At 55.4% G+C, this 18134-nt stretch overlaps 1 protein-coding gene across 1 annotated transcript in view; it reads left to right on the top strand.

Moving 5' to 3' along the window:
- The window catches only part of COL22A1 (collagen type XXII alpha 1 chain), a 233250-nt gene that overhangs the window by 15481 nt on the left and 199635 nt on the right, over nucleotides 1-18134 (top strand). The window contains exon 3 of the mRNA XM_024741290.1: nucleotides 16520-16594. Coding sequence (XP_024597058.1) covers nucleotides 16520-16594 — 75 coding nt within the window. The remainder of the gene's footprint in view (nucleotides 1-16519; nucleotides 16595-18134) is intronic.

Genomic DNA, 18134 nt, shown 5'->3' with positions numbered 1-18134 from the left:
GCTCCCTTTGTAGCCTGGCACAGAGCTAGTGCCCATCATAATTCAGGCACTGCACTGCCAGGACCACTGATCTGTGGCACAGGGACTGGATGGAATCCCAGCTCTGCCATCTGCCAGCTGGGGGTCCCTGGGCTGGAGTGTGCACCTCTGAGCCTTGGTCTCCTTATCTGTAAAATTGTGGAATTTACCAATCTGGTGAATAATTTACTGTGGTTCTTACTGTTTTTATTGTGCTATTATTATCATACTTAATATTTTTATGGCAAGTCTGTATAAAAACTGTCAAAAACCAAAGCTCCCAGACATGACATGACTGGATCTGAGCTCCCCGTCACAGGAGGGAATCAAGGGAATCAAGCAGAAGTTCATCTGCTGTGAGTTCTGTAAAGAAAACTGGCCTGTCCAGGAAGGTGAGACTTTCCTTCATCTAGTGCGCGGGGTGCCAAACCCCGTCCCACAGTCCACATCCCACCAGGCAGAACGTTTTACACACTGAGTTTTATTGGAAGATGTACTTCATGTCAGCTTCTTTACACGTTGTCTGTGGCTCTGTCGGCACAACCGCAAGCTGAGTAGTTGTGACAGAGACCACGTGGCCCACAAGATCTGAAGTATCTACCGTCTGGCTCTTTAGAGAAGAAGATTGCCGACCCCTGATAGTGGGTTCTGACGTGATGGCTGGGAATCTGAAGTCGCTGCCACTAACTCCTGGGGTGACCCCGGAGAGGGTGTCCCGTGGAGTGCTGAGTGGGATGGGTAGGAACCCTCCTGGAGGCCCCTTCCCTTCTGTGTCTCCATCACCGTCCTGCGTAATCCCCTCCCCCGTCCGTGTGCTACTGCATTACGGGTGCCTTCTCATCTTGTCAGTTTTAGGGGCGACCCATGTATCCTAGAAAGCTCTCCTACCATCCCAGGTCTTGGATGAGGGTTCATGTGCCAAGTGGGACTAGAGAGGACTTCAAAGGTCAGCTGTGAACCTGTGTCCTGCCGTTGCATCAGCCACGGCACTCTTTGTTCCTGGTGGCATCCCAGGCAGAGAATGCATCCACGTAGGCGCGACCGTCTCGTTTACTGGTATCGTCATGCCAGGAATTCCAGCCCAGGGGGGTTCAACTGTGCATTTCCCACAGTGGCTTTCGTTTTGAGTTGATAAAGGGATAAAGTATAGTGGCCACAGTGAAATTGGCACTTGCAAAATGTATACACGGTCTGTATATAAATTTGCGTCTATATAGTTAAATACGTGGAGAAATTCTTCATTTCTGAGTGTCTCTCACATCCTGCAGTGAACCTTGTCCTGGCTGAACTGGATTCACACTTGCGAGAGGGCGTGCGGGGTGCGGGGCTTACACGATGTCTGGGGCTTTCCAAGAAATGTGGCTGATTAATTGCGATGCTTCTGATACAGCCTCACGCTTCACGGAAGTCTGAAGAAAAGCAGTTGTCAAAGCCGTACGTTCTCCGTGACTTGTTTTGCTGTAAAATGTGTCTGTCTTTGTCCTTTTAATTACACAGCCTCTGGTTTCTTTGCGTTTATCCACATACAAACGCAAGCAGAAACACACACAAAGTCACACACACACAGGCACACAGACACACTCACCCGTGCCCACTCATACATACACATGAGGGTACACATGTGCCCCTCCCCCCCACCCCCCACACACGTGAGCCTAGACGGGGCGGTCAGCACAGCAAACACCCCTTCCTCCTGCCACTCACCCAGGAACAGGCGACGTGCAGCTGCTTAGAAAAATAGAGCTGTATTAAAAATCAGTGCCTTTTGAGTGTCTGTCGGCACTTGTGAAATACCTACTCTTATTTTCTGAAGTAGCCAATTTTGCTTGATCCAGTAACGGACACATAGTGTGTTTTTATTTGCTTGTTTTCAGTAAAGGCTCCTGTTCCTTGCATCAGTCTAACGACCAGGTGTAAGGATAAGTGACCAAAGAGGGGACAGTGATAACTGGTGCTCTTGGAGGGTCCCTGAGGGGGCCAGGCCTGTGGGGACTTCAGCTCCCCTGCAGGGCGGCCCGGCCTGGGTGTTTCCTGCTGCACCCGCGTCTGCCTTGGGCCCCAGATTCTGCCCTGTGCTCAGGCTGGGCTGCCCACGAGGCACCCGTGGGCCAGAGCAGCCTGTGCTGGCAGAGGGAGTGGAAACCTCAGTTACAGGAGGTTGGGATGCAGGGCTGATCACCTCCAGTGACCTCTGCTCGCCTTGACTGAACCCTGCGCGGCACGGGGGCGGCGCTGACCCATGAGCCTGGGGCAGGAGAGCAAAAGGAAGCCTGCCTGCTGTGCAGTCTGTGTTTATAAGCCACCCATCAAGTGTAAAAACTGTCCCGGGAAACACGTCCCATCCGCCTAGCGTGGGCCTGGGAGACGGGTGGTTACCTCCCCTTCCAGTGGCATCCAGGACACGGCGGCCCGGGAGGGTCACACCCTGGCCCCAGCCCACCCAGCCCCCTTCTCTTCACACGTCCTATTCACTTGGGCTTGACTCATGGGGGCCTCATGGGGGCAAAGACACCCCAGGAAACGAGGTCAAGCTCTGCCCACAAACCCCACGTACGGCCGCCCCTCACAGCCCCTGGGCCCGGGGATTACATGATCCGCTCTCGGGAGAACAGGTGGGCAACCGCTGTACCTCTGGAAGTGGGAGTGGGCTGCTTGGGCGAGGAAGTCCAGAGTGGTTTAGAAGAGCAGCATGGGGTCTGAGTGGGTGTGGTCCCTTGGCCTGTCCTTCCCCCTCTGTTTTCTCTTTGTCTCCTTTTTGTCAGGGAGGCAACAAAATGGGGTTGAAAGAATATGCTTTCTGAAATCCAGCAGGCCTGGGTTGTAAACCCAGCTCTGCTGTCCACCGGCTGCGTGGATGTGCGCAGGAGGCATCTCCCCCGTGGGCACGTTGGCAAAGAGTCCACAACTATCTGTGGATCCTGAGACCCCAGTTAAGTCTAGGCCCGGTCCCCACGTGCCCACTTCAGAGAGGCCTCAGCCAGAGTGCAGAGAAAGCAAAGCCGCCTTTGGGAGTGCAGCGCAGCGAGCCCCGTGCCCACTGCCACGGTCTCAACCTCCTCCCGGTCCCGGATGCAAAAATCTTGGCCTAGAAAGTGAAAATAACCAGTTCAGCACTGTTTCTTTGCACACTGGAACTTAGAGGTAAGATGGACGGCAGTGACCTTGATCCCTTGAGACCAGGCCCCAGACACCAAAGCTGAAGAGGTACTGGGGTCACAGGGAGAGCGGCCCAGGCCAGCTGGAGTCTGGAGTGACACCCGGAGTCCGCCCCTCCCCCTCCTCCTTGCTCTGCATGAACTTGACACCACAGCCCACCTTCAGGGAGGGATGACCAGAAACACCTAACTAGGATCCCTGGCTCCTCAGCTGAGGGTTCCAGTGTCAGCCAGCCTCTGCCGCATTTCCATTGTCACTGGGCGGATGAGCAGGGCCTGGCCAGTGGTGTCCAGCGTGATGTCCGTGAGACTGTTGTTGGTTGGAGGCCACAAAGGGCCTTGAGCATAAAAAAAAAAAGAGCCAGTAAACCTGTAGTGAATGTGCAGATCTTTTAAAGTTCTGAGCACTAGAGAATTTTCTTCCTCCTTCCCTCCCTCCCTCCCTCCCTCTCCCTCTCTTTTTTTTTTTTCTCTTTTTTCATCTCAACTTCTGAGGCCCAGCAGTTTGTATCATAGGTCAGTGCTTGGATGTTTAGGCTGATGGACCTTGGCTTGAAGTCCTGCGTTTGCCATTTTCATCTCTTTACTTGCTACTTAACTTCTGTGCTTGGCTTCCTCATCTGTAGAATGGGTGCACTAGTCCCACGTTCTCCTATGAAAATTAAATATGTTAAAGTATGAAAGTGCTTCCAGCAGCGCCTGACACAGAGCAGGTGCCAGGCACTTGTCCTTGAGGAAGCACCTGGGTGCTCTGACTCTCAGTGTCCTTGTCTGAAACATGGGGATGAGAAAACCCACTTGGTGGCCTTGTTACAGCATTTTACTCGTGGGTCCAGGAGCTCTTGATGAAATGCTGTCCGTGAGCTGGAAACTGTGACTGCAGGTCAGGGGCGTCTGGGAGTTCGTGGGATAAACATACCCTCTATCTCAGGGGAGAACAAAACCATAGAAAAAGCACTGAAACATAAGTGAAAATTCTAGCAGGAAATTTTAGTAAGTGCCCTCTGTCAGACATAACCAGGGAGGCTAAGAACAAACAAGAAAGAGGGGATTTGCTGTAGGTCTGGTGGTTTGGGGGCCCTTGGAGGGCACACCAGGAAAAAGGCCCGCAAAGAGAATTCCAGGAAGAGGAAACTTTACGTAAAGGAACGGGTTTGGGGTTATATAAAGGAACCGAGAAACCAGGGAGCGTGCGCCCTGGAGCAGATCGGGGAGGGACAGGGTGAGACCGTGGCAGAGGCCAGCTCCTGGATGGAGTCCTGTGTCTGTGGGAAGTGTTGGGAGTTTTATTCTGAGTTGAATGCCAAGCCGTTGAAGACTTTGTTTCATTTTACGTTTTATAGTGAGACATAGGCAACCTTCCGAAAGCGGGGCGTATCTGAAGTGTCCGGCTTGGTGAATGTTGACACACGGCGTGTACCCTACTGTCCAGAGCACGGTGCTACCTGTTCATGAGTTCCATTCACCGGAGCTGTTGGGTGGAGGACGGATGCAAGGAGGGGACAGAGGAAGCAGGGGTAGTGGGAGGAGTCCAGGGTGACCTGGGGCAGAATTTAGATTCTCATCCTGGGCACGGCATCCCAGGACTGCAGGAGTGTGGGGAAGGGGAGGAGGGGGGCTCGGGAGGGGAGGGGCTGGTGCACTATTGAGGTGCCTGCGCTGCACCCGACCCAGAGCTTGGGGTGAGTCAGGAAGGATGTTGGCAGAAAGGCCCTCGTGGAATCCGCACCCTCTGAATAGCTGATGGGGCGGGGAGATGGGTGGAGAATTCATTTGCTGGCTCTTGCCTGTCTCTGCTGGTGAAATCTCATCCCCAGGGCGTTCACTCCTCTGCGTTCTGTGTGGTGGGGAAGCCAGATCCCAGGTCCCGAGAGCCTCGAGAGCCTTGTCTGAGGCGGAAGTAGGTAGCGGAGGTCAGGGACGCTGATGGAGCAGTGGGACGGCAGGAGCAAGTGTGTCCTTGTTTTGAGCTCCTCGTGTTTGCAGTGGCTTCGAGGTCATTAATGAGACCCAGAGAAACAGGGTGGGGTGCAGCTGAGGCCGGTGAGGCTCCGGGTTTAAGGAGACTCACTCTCGAGGTCCTGCGCCCTCCAGGTGGGCAGCTGGGGTGCGGCTTGTTAGGTGTGGGCCTCGGGCCCGTGCTGGCCTTGTCCTCTTCGGGAGGGCGGCTGGAAGTTAGGGGAAAGTGAGTAGAGTTGAACGGAGGACCCAGCGCGCGGTGGTGCTCTCATGAGGAGCAGGGGCTGATGGGCTGGGCAGCTGGCTGAGGTGAACTGGGGGGAGAGGAAGCTCCAGCAGCTTCACGCTCCAGGTGTGGCGTCGGCAGGTGAAGCAGAGCCCGGGCCGCAGGTGGGGATCCACAGCCGTGGAGGGGCACAGAGGCAGGTGACCCCCATGTGCCCACCCCCAGCCGGCCCCTCTTCCGCAGACCCCCAGAGGAGGCGGCCGTGTGCAGTAGGCGGCCCGGGGTGGGGCTGGGAGAGCGCGTGGGCGGGGCCCCCGTCTGGGGTGTGTGCGCTGGACGTCCCCACCCTTCCTGCAGGCCTCAGCGCCGTCTCCAGTCACAGCTCTGCCTTCACCGCTGGACTTGTCTGGGGGGGCGGGGGGAGCCAGGCCACACCGGCTGCCCCTCGTTGCCATCTGGCCGTGACGTCCCAGCAGCCTCCCTCGGGTCCCCACAGGAACGCAGCCCGTGGCCGTTCCAGGAACCCACCTCCACCAGCCCTTGGGCAGAGGGGCCAGGAGCAAAGGAGCATCAGGGCTGGCTAGTTCCACCCCTGTGCAGTGCCCTGAGAACCGGTGAAGAGGTCCCCACCTTGCTGCCTGCTCCCACAGGCGTTCAGGGGCCTGACGCAGTGGACGGCTGAGCTCGGCCCCGCTGCCTCTGGGGCCTCCTGTCCCTGTGGCCTGCCTAGGTCACCGGAGCTCTAGTTCTGAGGACACGACCCTGAGTCTGGGCACGGTCTGACCCAGGCCACATGCTGCTGGAGAGGATGTGGCCGCAAGTAGGCAGGATAAATAGCGTCGTATGTTGTTTGCCCATATCCCGTGAGAAGCACAGGCACCACAAGGGCTGGGGATGTGCCTGTGGGGAGGCGTGGGGCTCCTCAGCCAGTCCTGTGCTTTCCTGAGACGGCGGGAGGGGGGGGGGGCCTGTCCTGGTCACACGCAGGTCAGCACTGCCCCCGGAGCCGGGGCTCCGGAGGCCTCTTACCGCCGTGGGCTCCCCTTCTCCCCGCGCCTTCCCGGCGGAAGGTCTCAGCTCCTCTCCACGGGCCACAGGGAGTCTCGTTGACCCTTCCGTGCGTTCATGTGATAAATTCCCGTTGTGCCACTTATTTGTTTTTTTTTTTTTTTTTTAATTTTATTTATTTATTTTTGGCTGTGTTGGGTCTTCACTTTTGTGCGAGGGCTTTCTCCAGTTGCGGCAAGCGGGGGCCACTCTTCATTGCGGTGCGCGGGCCTCTCACTGTCGCGGCCTCTCTTGTTGCAGAGCAGAGGCTCCAGACGCGCAGGCTCAGTAGTTGTGGCTCACGGGCCCAGTTGCTCCGCGGCACGTGGGATCCTCCCAGACCAGGGCTCGAACCCGTGTCCCCTGCACTAGCAGGCAGACTCTCAACCACTGCGCCACCAGGGAAGCCCTTATTTGGTTTTATATTTCTCCATCTTCTCCGAGCCCACGTAGGAGGAGGGAGGGTTTTGCTTTGCCTTGTTTCTCCTCCCTGCTCAGCAGCCCGCTCCCTGGGGACCCTGTGCCATGGGAGAAAGCTTTGGGGGTGCCCCTCCCCGCTGTGGTCCAGCGGAAGCTCCGGGTTCCTGGGAAGGGCGGCAGACTGGGTTCGGTCCTGGGGTGAGTGGGCAGGAGGAGGACGTGACTGAGTGAGATCACGGCAGCCTTGGGACCGAGTCTGGCACTTCGTGTGCGTTCTCTTGTCCAGTGCCTGCCAGGACCCTGAAGGGTAGGTACTGAGAGTGTGGATTCAGTTCTAGAATCGAGCAAACAAGCCTCGGAGGGTTGGAAAAGACGGTGCCACGCACAGAAAGCAAAGGCTCACCCCCACGAGGCCTTTCCTCCTTGGCCGTCCACACGGCAGCTGCTGTAGCGCAAAGTGGGGTGATGCTGGAGTGGGACGTGCCTGGGCTTGAGCTCTGGGTCCCTGGTTATGAACTCTGTTACTCGGCAGGCCAGTCTCTTAATCCTATAATCGGAAACGCTCCCTCCTCTGGACCTCCGTGCCTCCTCTCTGCCCCTCCTGGCCCACCAGCGTCCCCTTCTCAGCCTCCTTTGCTGGTCAGGTCTCATGTCCCGACATGCAAAGCTGGAGGCTGGGACCTACCCCGGGACCTCTTCTCTCCTCTGTCTCCATCTCTGAACCATCTCTTCCATTCCCAGCGCTTTAAAGGCTGTGTCTACTCAAAGGAGCAACTCCCACATCAAAAGCCTGGAGCTTTGTTTCGGAGTCTGAAAGCCAGGCTCACAGATCCGGTTGCTTGCTAGGTGTCTAAGAGACATCTCAAACATGAAGCATCGGAAACTGGACTTATGTTTTCTGGTTCCAGATGGGTTCTTCCTGCAGGGTTCCAGATGCTCAGGACAGAACATTCTTTCTTTCTTTCTGGGGCGCTCCTCACCCATTAGGCCACCAGCTTGCCCATTCTGCTTTCCAGAGAGACCAGGGCCTGAGCACCCCTCCCTGCTTCGCCCCCGCCGCATGACTCGAAGCCACCAGTATCCACTGTGGTAGCCTCACCGGTCCGTCCTCCTCCACCCCTGCCCGCCAGTGTCAGGCCCCCAGGCTGAGGGGCACCTCCTGCCAGGACCCATCACCCCCCACCCCTCCCGGCCCCACCCCTGCTGCAGCTCATCTCTCTGTCTGCCATTCTGGCCATGTGTCCATGCTCCCTGACCCTCGGGCCCTGGCCTGCACCCCTGATGGGTCACCCTCCTCCTGCTCTCACCTTCTCGCCTCTGACTCATCCTTCAGATCTCAGTAGAGACACCCTTTGATCCACTGTTTTCATGCCCCCACTGGCCTCAGTACCTTGCAGGGGTTATAATCACAGAGCTCTTGGAGACATCAGGGCCGTACTTGACCAGTTTCCATCTTGTCTGCTGGACGGCAGCTCCCTGAGCTCCGCAGGCCCCTTAGCGTGTGCCCTGGCTCGGCTCAGCGCCAGGTGCATGGCAGGCAGTCGTCGGACGCGGCGTGAAGGGAAGGAGGTTTGCATTTCGGTGCTTCTCAGACACCAGGTGCCAAAGGTCACTGCTGGGCTGAGCTGGGCCCTGGCACCTGTTCAGGCTGGCCGAGGGCTCTGCCTACCTCCTGCCGCCCCACTGCCCCAGGCTCCTTTTGCCAGTCCTACAGGAGGTCCTCGCAGTCTCTGGTGACACCTACTGGTGCTCTGCCCACGGGACAGTCCCCAGGAGGGAAGGAGGTCCAAGTGGCCGGGGACAATCGAGACCACACCGTCTTCACAGGAGTCTCACTGCCCCTGGCCTGGGTCACGGCCCCCTTGTATCTGGGCAGAGCCATCTCTTCCCTGCCCTGAATTACAGACGCAGCCTGGGGTTAAGAGGCTTCCCCTGACCCACCTCTCCTCTCTCCACGCCCCCGGCTTTGCTGCAGGGCTCCGTCCCCCTCCCACCTCTGGGCCAGCCGAGCCCCTTCCTCCTCAGGGCTCTGCACTCGCCGGGACCTTCTTCCCTTTGCTCTTCCCTGGCTGCTCGAGCCCTTCTTAGCTCCTGGCCCAGAGCTCACCAAGCCAGGAGGTCTTCCCAGGCTGGCGCACCCCATGCGCATCCTGGCGCCCGCGTCACCGACGTGTCCCCAGCAGCACTGATCACTCGTGGCAGCTGGCTCGCTTCTCTGTGTCTGTCTGTGTGTTTCCTCTCTGCCCTCTCCTCTGTCTGGCTAGTCACTCCAACAGGGTGGGGCCCCCTCGTCTGCGTGTTTACACGTTTGCTCCTTATGGCAGGATGTATGGGTTGGGCGCCGTGCAAATACGTGTTGGCTGAGTGAGTGAAGGAACGAACAAGCTCGAATTGGGTGCCGGGCGTCAGGCTGTGAACTCCTCACCCACTGGTCCATTTAGTCTTGGGGATGACCTTGGATGGGGAAAAATCCCACAAACTTTTACACCTGTTTCTGGGTCTGGAAACAGACACAGAAGGAGAAACTGACGTGGGTGGTGGGTGTCTGCAGACTCCAGACCTTGCCCCTCCCCAGCCTTGGGGAGCACTTCCCCCTCTGGCCCTGTCCCCGCTTCACTGTACCCCAGCAGGCAGGCGTGTGCTCGGGCGGGAGGGCGCCCGGTAGCCTCTCCTTCTCACTGTTCTCACGCCGTGCGTGCTCTTCCTGAGACAGAGGATGGGTGGCCCTGCTCTCCCAGACGCGGTGATCCTGCTGTCAGCAGGCCCCGGAGGCCCCAGTATTTTGTCTCTTACCACCAGGCTGCCTCTAAAACACTTAGCCTTCATTCCCCCATAGACTGGGCACCCTGACCACACCCTCCCTCCAGCCTAAGGGACCTGGGACGTGGGCATCGACCACCGAGGGGATCTGGGGCCTCTGGGGGGGCAGCAGGTGCCAATTCACTTTGACCTAGAAGGGAAATGCAGGCCGGGAATCTCCAGAAAGTTCTAGAGTAGGAAGTGGAGGTGGAACCTGGACCCTGGGTTGTCCTCTTTGTTCCTCACACGGTCCACACCATGGCCCTGGGATGCAGCTAATAACAATTTTCAGGTGTTTTTGTTTGTTTGTTTGTTTTTGTTTTTGTGTGTGTGTGTGTGTGTGTGTTTTAACAACGGGGAAAGCTCCTTGTTCACCTGTAAAGAACGGATGCGAATATCTGCCCTGTGAGAGCATTGGCTGAGACCCTGTGTGTGACCTCGAGGCAGTGGAGCTATCCGATGACTGGCTGGTTATTATTATACTCATATCCAGGGTGCTTTCTAATGCTCAGATGTGTGTGTAGAATAGTGGTCCAGCGCTTGATGTCCAAGCCTCACTACCTGGTTTGATTCCTGCCTCTGCCACTTGCTGGCTGTGTGATGTTGGATAAATTACTTAACCTCTCTGAGCTTTGGCTTCCCCATGCATCAGCATGCCCATATTGCAGGGTTGCTGTGAAATCAGAGCACATAACTGTCTAAAGAAGCTGATAGGTGGTGCACAGGGCAGGTCCAGCACTTCCCTTTTCTTCCTCACCATTTCGCAAATGGGTAGAGAGAGGCCCCGTCCTGCCCTTGCTGAGAGCTGCAGGGACCTCATGACATGCGCCACGATTTTAGTGACTCCAAACAACGTGCTCGTTGCTTGTTACGGTGTCCCTGTGTCCTCGGCCCCCACTAGTGAACCCTCCCAGCGTCTGCAGGTATTTGCTGGCCGTGGCACAGAGCTCTCTCCCATCTGTCTGTCCAGCTGTCTGTCTGTCTGTCTCCATGGTGGCTCCCTTGAAAACGGGGGCCTGTACCCCTGACTGGTAGCTCTTGGGTCCAGAAGTGCATATTGAGCCCCACAAGGCCCCCGCCATCCCCCAGACCTCCTGGGGATGTCTGCACCAGCTGTCCTCCGGGGCTCCAGTTCACCTCTGCAAACAGCCCTCATGGCTGCCTGCCAGTCCCTGGCCATCCCGCCGCCCCCTCCCCTAGAGCCTCCTGCCTCAGCAAAGAGGGCCCCAGGGCAAGGCTCAGGCCTACGTTTAAAAAAGAATGACACTGATAACCTGCGAATACTGTACTAGCAAATCATGTTCAGACCTTTAAAACAAATTTGAAAATGCGGAAAGGCAAAAAGGAAATAAAACCACTTCAAGTGCTGCCCCCCAGAGGTAACCACAGTTAGTAAGTGTCATATAGGCTCTTCCAGACCCCTGTGTATATACGTCAGTTTGTCGTAGCGAGTAGGAGAGTGCTGGAGCCATACTGAGTTTGAATTCTGTTTGCACCACTAACTAGGGGTGTGCTTTGAGCAGGTCATCTGAGCTCTCTTAGACTCAGTTTTCTCATCTGAAAAACGGGCATGATGACTACACTGACATGTGTCAAACAGGATGCCACAGCCTGGCATCTGTCGGCGGGAGCATGCCTCAGCCGTGCCCTCGGGAGCTGTGAGGCTACGGTGCGTGTGCGCTTAGGTTCCTAACTGCTCCCGTTGGGATCCGATTCTCTCTGCTCTTTCTCCTCCGGGTGAGGGAGCTGCCAGGGAGCCAGGCTTGCTCAGCTGGAGAAGATTGGAGAGAGGAGGACGCTCGCTGACTGTCTTGAAACACCTAACGGCTTTTATGAAAGACACGGGACCTGTTCTGGATTTGGTGCCAGCAGAGGACACACTCTAGGGCAGGGTCTTGCCGTCTGCCCACCCCAGGTTCCCCAGTGTCCTGCCCAGAGCCAGGTGCAAGTGGGCACAAGCAGACGGACCCGATGGGTAGAACTCGGAGAGCACGTGAAACCGCTGGGTGCAGAGTGAGGGGGCCCCTTGTACATGTCAGGGGTGTCCAGAGGCAGAGGGGTGCCTCAGGAAGTGGCATGCTGGCTGGCTGTCCCTGCAGGCTTTGGAGACAGACTTGGGCGCCTTTGTGCTGTGTGGCCTTGGGCAGGTGACCTTGGAGAGACTGCATGCTGTAGTGGTCCAGAGCCAGAGGCTGGGGCCAGCACTCTGACTTTGCCATTTGCCAGCTCTGTGGCCTTGGACATCTTGCTGACTTCTGTGTGCCTTTCCTTCCACATCTGCAAACAGCAGCACCTGTCCCATAAAGCTGTAGCGGGGGTGGTCAGTCAGCGTGCTGATGGCTTCGACATGCCTGGCACAAGGTCTGTGCAGAGCAAGCCCTCTACATCTGTCTCCTGACCATGGGGATAACTCCATCCCCCGGCAGAGCAGAAACTGTCCACATCGTGCACCCAGCGCAGTACCTGGACGTGTGGGCACGCAGTCTTGGAAACCCTTACGATTCTAATTATTCGTATCGACCCTGGGGCCTTGGGGCCTGGCTCTCCAAAGTGGGGGTGTGTGGACGACTTCCTGGCTGGCCTCGGAGCCGCGGAGGAACTGTGCCGTGAGGCTGCGGGGGGTCTGATTCATCTCTCTCCTCCTCCGCCTCTTCCCCTGCCCACTTGGAATGTCATCATCCCATCTGTGGTTAGCTGCGCTCAGCGATTGCCGGGAGGTGATGGATGGGCAGTGACTGCTTCCTCCCTCGGCGCTCTGCTCCTTGCTTCTCCTGCTGCCGCTCAGCTAGGCCGGGGAAGCATCTCCACTCCTCCATTCTAGACACAGGTAGACCTTTATTCAAACCCAGATACTCCTCCTATCTGGTGAGTTTCTTAACCTCTCTTAGTCTCAGTTCTTAATATCTGTGTAACGGAAACAACGTCTACCTCCTCGAATGGTTGTTGTGGGTAAAATTTCCAGATGGGTGAATGGCACACAGTAGGCACTCAGTAATTGCTAGCACCCTTTTTTTCCCAGCTGGAGAGACTCTTGGCTGAGAGCCAGGGGACAGGGAGCCAGGGGACAGCATGGCACATCTTCTCTAGACAGGACCGTGGGTGTTCAGCATGAAGCAGAAGGACAGCAGAGACCACCTTGTGCAAACCCTCCTCCCCTGATGCTCAAACACATTCTCCCCTTTTGCCATTTGGTAGACTGAGGGCAACTGGAAGCGTTTTTCCCGGGAAACTGCAGTGAATTTATGGTGTGTCCCTCTGGGAGCAGCAGCCCTGATCAACCAAGACTTGGCCTCTGTCGAAGGCTTCTGGTGAGAAAGAACTCCTACTGTGGAAAGAGATCTCGTTGCTCTCCAGAGGTCTAGAATGTTCTGCCTTCCTGAAAGCTGAGGGAATACGAATGGCAGTGGGTGACAGTACATGAACTCCAGGGGAGCAGGGGCTTTGTAATCAGTCATGTCTATTTTGTTTTCACACTTTCAAGAAGGAAAATGGGCCAACTAAGCAAGAGCTAATTAAGCACAGGTTTTGATTCCTGAGAACTTACCCTTATCCTTAATTCCAGAACTACTTTTTATGTTGATCCTGAATGATTACCTATAAATCTGTATTGATTGGATAAGTGAAGGTAATCCAGTTTGTCAGTAGTTTCTTTACCAGGAAAATGAGTTTCTTTTTCTTACGCTTTTCACCTAGGCTTGGGGGTAGCTGGAGTTCCTCTCTCCTCAATTCTAGACAGTCCTGCAGATGTTACGTCCCACGTTTGAAGGAGGAAGAAGGGAAAGTACACCTGCCAATCCCTTCTACCTATCTGTCCCCTTACATTGGGGAAACCAAAGCTTTTTAAGACACCACCCCTCCTCAACCAAGCACGCTTCTGGTATTTATGTCCTTGGCCAGCACTGGGTCACAGGTCCATCCCTCGCTGGAAGGGCGGGCTTAGACCAGCCAGCCACAGCTGTTCTCCATAGGCTGAAAATGCTGCCGTTCTGAATAAAAGTGACGCTCTTTCAGCAAGGACGGCGTGGGGGATGGGGATTCGGGTGGCAGCTAGCCGTGTGTGCGACACCTCGGTGGCAGGAGTCCCGGAGCCCGTGCGTCTTCCCACCTGATTGTCAACGTCATGACGTAGCCCACGCCCCAGAGGCGTCCAGGCTGCCCCTCAGCCTTTACTGCTTGGCTCAGATGGCACTGGTCGTTCTGTTCAGCACAGACTCGAGGCCTGTTCTGTGCCTGCAGCCGTGAAGGCAGTGGACATACAGCTGGACTGAGGCTCAGCCGGGTGTCCAGACTCTCCGGGGAGACAGCCATGCCAGTCAGTGCCTTGAGCATGGTGCCACCAGCTCTAGGACACGGGGCCCTGCCGAGGGGCCCTTACCCAGGTGGCAGCAGGGGTTGAGGAGGAGGGGCCTGGGAAGCGGGGGACACAGGATGCCACGGCAGCACTGGCGCTTCCTTGAGCGTACCTGTTCCCAGTCCTTCTCACAGCCCACGAGTGCCCTGAAGATAGGGACGGTGTCTTATCTATTATCCCACTTCTGTGTCCCTGGAACTAGCTCAGTGCCTGGAATGTGTCTGGAGCTCTGTACGTATTTTAGTTCGAATAAATGAGTTAACGTGGAAATAAATGGATCATTATCCAAGATGTGGGCATATCTTGGCCAAAGGGAGGTAGTTACGGGCTGAGAGGGACTTGGGATGCTAACCCTCCCTCCCTGCCAAGAGGTGAACCTCTGGGGCCCCGTCTTCTCTGGGGAGCCTGGCTGCAGGGGGTATTTTGGGAGTCATTTGTCCTGACTTACTAAGTCAGCTATAAATTCCCCCTTGAGGCTTTGGAGTGTATGAGGCTTAGTGATGGCCCCAAAAGGGGATTGGCAGGTGGTTTGGGGACTGATTACTTAAAGCAGTTTGGGCAAGCGCTAACGTCTTTGAAACGTTTCCATCTTTTCTGTGGTCGTGGCTTTCGGACTGTCTTTGACCGTCCCGGTTTGGGAGTCAGGGCGTCCCCTTGGGATATTTGCAGAGACAAGGCTCAGTAGCTTTGCCTGCCCTGAGCTCCAGGTGTCAGCCTCCAGAGGTTTGCTCATAATCAAGGCTAGAACCTTCTGAGTCAACTCATTTTAGGTGACGCACGGTCCCAGCCAGTCCCTCTGGTGGCCTGCCAACCTTAAAGCAATTGGCCGTCACCCGCAGCTGCCGCTGTCCTGGGTGGCGCCGTCTAAATACTGCGTACTGCTGGCCTCCTCTTGCATACCTGGTTCTAGACAGACAACTCCGTGCTCTTTCCAAAATAACTCCTTCCTTGGGGCTTGTCAGACCTCTGGTGCCTTTGGGATAAACATTAAAAATACCTCCTCCCAAATCAGGGAGGATCTCATTCTTTCCCCTCAGTGCTGATTGGAAAAGGGGCCTCAAACTGGTCCCGCGGTGAAACATTTGTGAAAGCGTATGAAAAGAGATTACTGCACGTGGAATTGATGGGATGACAGCACTGCCTAATAACGTGTGATTATTGTAATAATGTATACAGTAACCGGATTGCTTCAAGGGCAGGGCAGTGTTTGTACTGAGTTGCCTCGGGTGCTACATTTAAGTCCTGTTACGGCCTCATCTTGCTTCGTCCTCCAAGCAGCCCTGCAACAAGTGTGTATTTTGTAAGGCGTCCCACGTCACACGTACTGACACCGACAGAGAGATTAGGAGACCTGCAGTGGACCCAACACTTGGGCCTGGAACCTTGACGTTGACAGTTGGTGCTCTCTCTGGGATTCTTAGAAATTGAAGTATAATTAATTTACAATGTTGTGTTAGTTTCAGGTGTACAGCAGAGTGATTAAGTTACACACGCACCCACACCCACACACACACACATATTCTTTTTCAGATTGTTTTCCATGATAGGTTATTATAAGATATTGAATATAGTTCCCTGGGCTCTACAGTAGGTCCTTGTTGTTTATCTATTTTATATATAGTAGTTTGTATCTGCTAATCCCAAACTCCTAATTTATCCCTCCCCTGTCCTTTCCCCTTTGAAAGAAACCGTAAGTTTCTTTCTGGGAATTTTAGGGCAACTGGAAGAATCCCTTTTCCTTCCAACTTTTTGTTTTAAGTGAGAAATCATGAAGACATTCAGATAAGACATTTATGTAATATCGTATAATAAGGCGTTTATGTAATATCGTATAATGAAGTATTTTTCACTATGTGACTGACTCCATTGCCTTTGTGTAACTGAGCAGTCTTGCTTCTTCTGGGATTACGCCTGCTTCTGGAATTGCACCTAAAGCTCCCTGGGGCGGCGTAACAGACACCTTGTAGGTGGGCCCCCAGCACGTTTCCTGTTTCATTGACACCCTGCTGGCTTGCGATTTTCATCTATAAGCTCCTGACTTTATGAATGAAGTTCCCTCTGCCTGTATCGCCTTTTGGTCTTTTGTCCATCTGGCTGAGTCTTACTGTTCCTTTAAGGGAAACCTCAAACATCAGCTTTCCAGGAAAGCTTCCCTGACCTCCCCAGGCTGGGCTAGGTGTTGGATCAGAGTCCTTAGTGCCCTAGCAACCCAGACCCATTTCTGTCACTTATGACCCCATTGATCATGTGGATTTCCGTGTCTGACTCCCTCTAATGGATGACTGTGAACTCCTTGTGGGTGGGGACCATGCCTGTTCTTATCTCATCCCCGTATGAGCACAGTATTGGCAGAGCCGATGCTTAACAAGTACATCTGGGAGTAAATGAAACACTCCGTCAATGTGGCGCTGCCTCTGCGTCTGCCCCATGCTGGACGTCCTGCATGCAGGGGGGTTGGCGCAGGGTCCCAATGACGTCACGTGCCCTGGAGGAACCGTGGGCTGCGTTTGCTCATCGATCTCTGTTTCCTCTTGCTTTTCTCAGACGTGCTCTGCCCCAGCCTTCGTGTAGAGGGAGATCGCTTTAAGCACACCAATGGCGAAACCAAGGAAATCACAGGTAAGAGAGTAACAGCCACCCTACACGGCTTGCTTTCTGTGCTTTTTGCTGGACTTGACCATGACCCTCCTTGATTCAAGGGTAGCCTTGGTGCTGTCCTCATTCCTGTCCTTCACCGAAGTCCTAATAGGACGGTCTGAACTGTGCAGGTAGCAGCTCCCGTCAACGAACCGTCAACAGGGAAGACCGTTCACGTGTTCCCTCTGGGAGCAGGTGGTGATGCTGTAGGGTCGGTAGAGAATGCAGTGGAGTGAGTGACATGGTGAGCGAGTGATTGGCAGCCGGGCAAAGGGTGAATAAATAAATGCATTTGGGAGTGAATCAGAGTCATAAATACATGAGTGAATCAACGGATGAGGGAACACAGAGACACACGACTGCGGAGCCAGCGGCAGAAATAAACTCCGCGGAGGCTGACTCTGAACGCGACCACGACTGGGTAACTGGGTGCGCGGGGGACGCTGAGCCAGCCCCCTCGTCCCGATGGTGATGAGCATCCATTAGCTGCTCCCAGGCGTCCAGCTGAACACTTCAAGTGCATGATCTCAGGGAAGTTTTCCTCCCTGCAGGACACCAGCCCTGCTCCCCTCACCAACGCCAGCCCTGTCAGGAGCCCCGTCTCTCCACCCCAAAGCATCTCGGGTCCATTTCTAACCAGTGCGGTCAGTCTCCCGTCCAAGGCAGTGAGCCCCGGGCCATCAGAACCCGGTGTCTTATAGGTGCTGCAGTGCCCTGCCCCTTCCCCAGGGACCCTGCCCGGGTTCGCCTGCCCATGCGAACACGCCAGCATCTGCACCTTGGCGCCTGAGGGTTGTTTCTAGAACCGCAGAAGGCTGTGCTCCCTGTGTGCACGGCAGGTGAAACGTGCCAGGGGATTAACACTCCTCGGGAGTAACCCATCCCTCAAGCAGTGAGCGTCGGTAAAGAAACACCCGGCCCCTTGACCCACTTGCCAGCACGTCCCCACAGCGGGCAGCCGGCTTGGTGCTGCTTTCCTCGTCAGCTGCCGTGCCTCCCTCCCTGCTGACCCTTCTCCTCCATCGAGCGTCTCCCGGATAAACCAGCACTTCTGGGGGGGAGCGCCTGGGCTGTAGTCAGTGCTCAATGAGGTGCTTACTCTCTCTATCAGGATGTCTTTGTCTAACTCCTGAGAGCAAGATGACTTCCATCCTAGTCACTGTGTTAATGCAGCTACCTTGAAGTGAAAATATTTATAGCCGAGTCACCGTCCAAAGGGCAAAACTGCTGGGAGCACGGATGTCCCCACTGATTGCCTCGGTACTACCCAGCGGAGCTCTGGCTCTGGGTAATCTGTTCTCCATCCCTCGAGCCTGGCTGGGCCTCTGCCGGCTCTGCCCTCGAGTAACTTCTGCTGAGGTCACCCTGGAAGGCAGATCTTTACCTTGCTGCATCATCCATGTCGGGCTTCCTGAGCGACGAATCCTTCGTAATGGTATCTCCCCTAAATAATTCATTATCCAGTGTGTCTGTTCACAGAAGCCAAGTTACGACAGTCATACCATTAATAACAGAAATGGTA

The sequence above is a fragment of the Neophocaena asiaeorientalis genome, unplaced genomic scaffold (genome assembly GCF_003031525.2).
Source record: "Neophocaena asiaeorientalis asiaeorientalis breed wild unplaced genomic scaffold, Neophocaena_asiaeorientalis_V1.1 scaffold177, whole genome shotgun sequence".
In the NCBI taxonomy this organism is placed as follows: Eukaryota; Metazoa; Chordata; class Mammalia; order Artiodactyla; family Phocoenidae; genus Neophocaena; species Neophocaena asiaeorientalis.
Note: the sequence above shows the minus strand (reverse complement) of the source record. Positions and strands in the feature narration are given on the sequence as shown.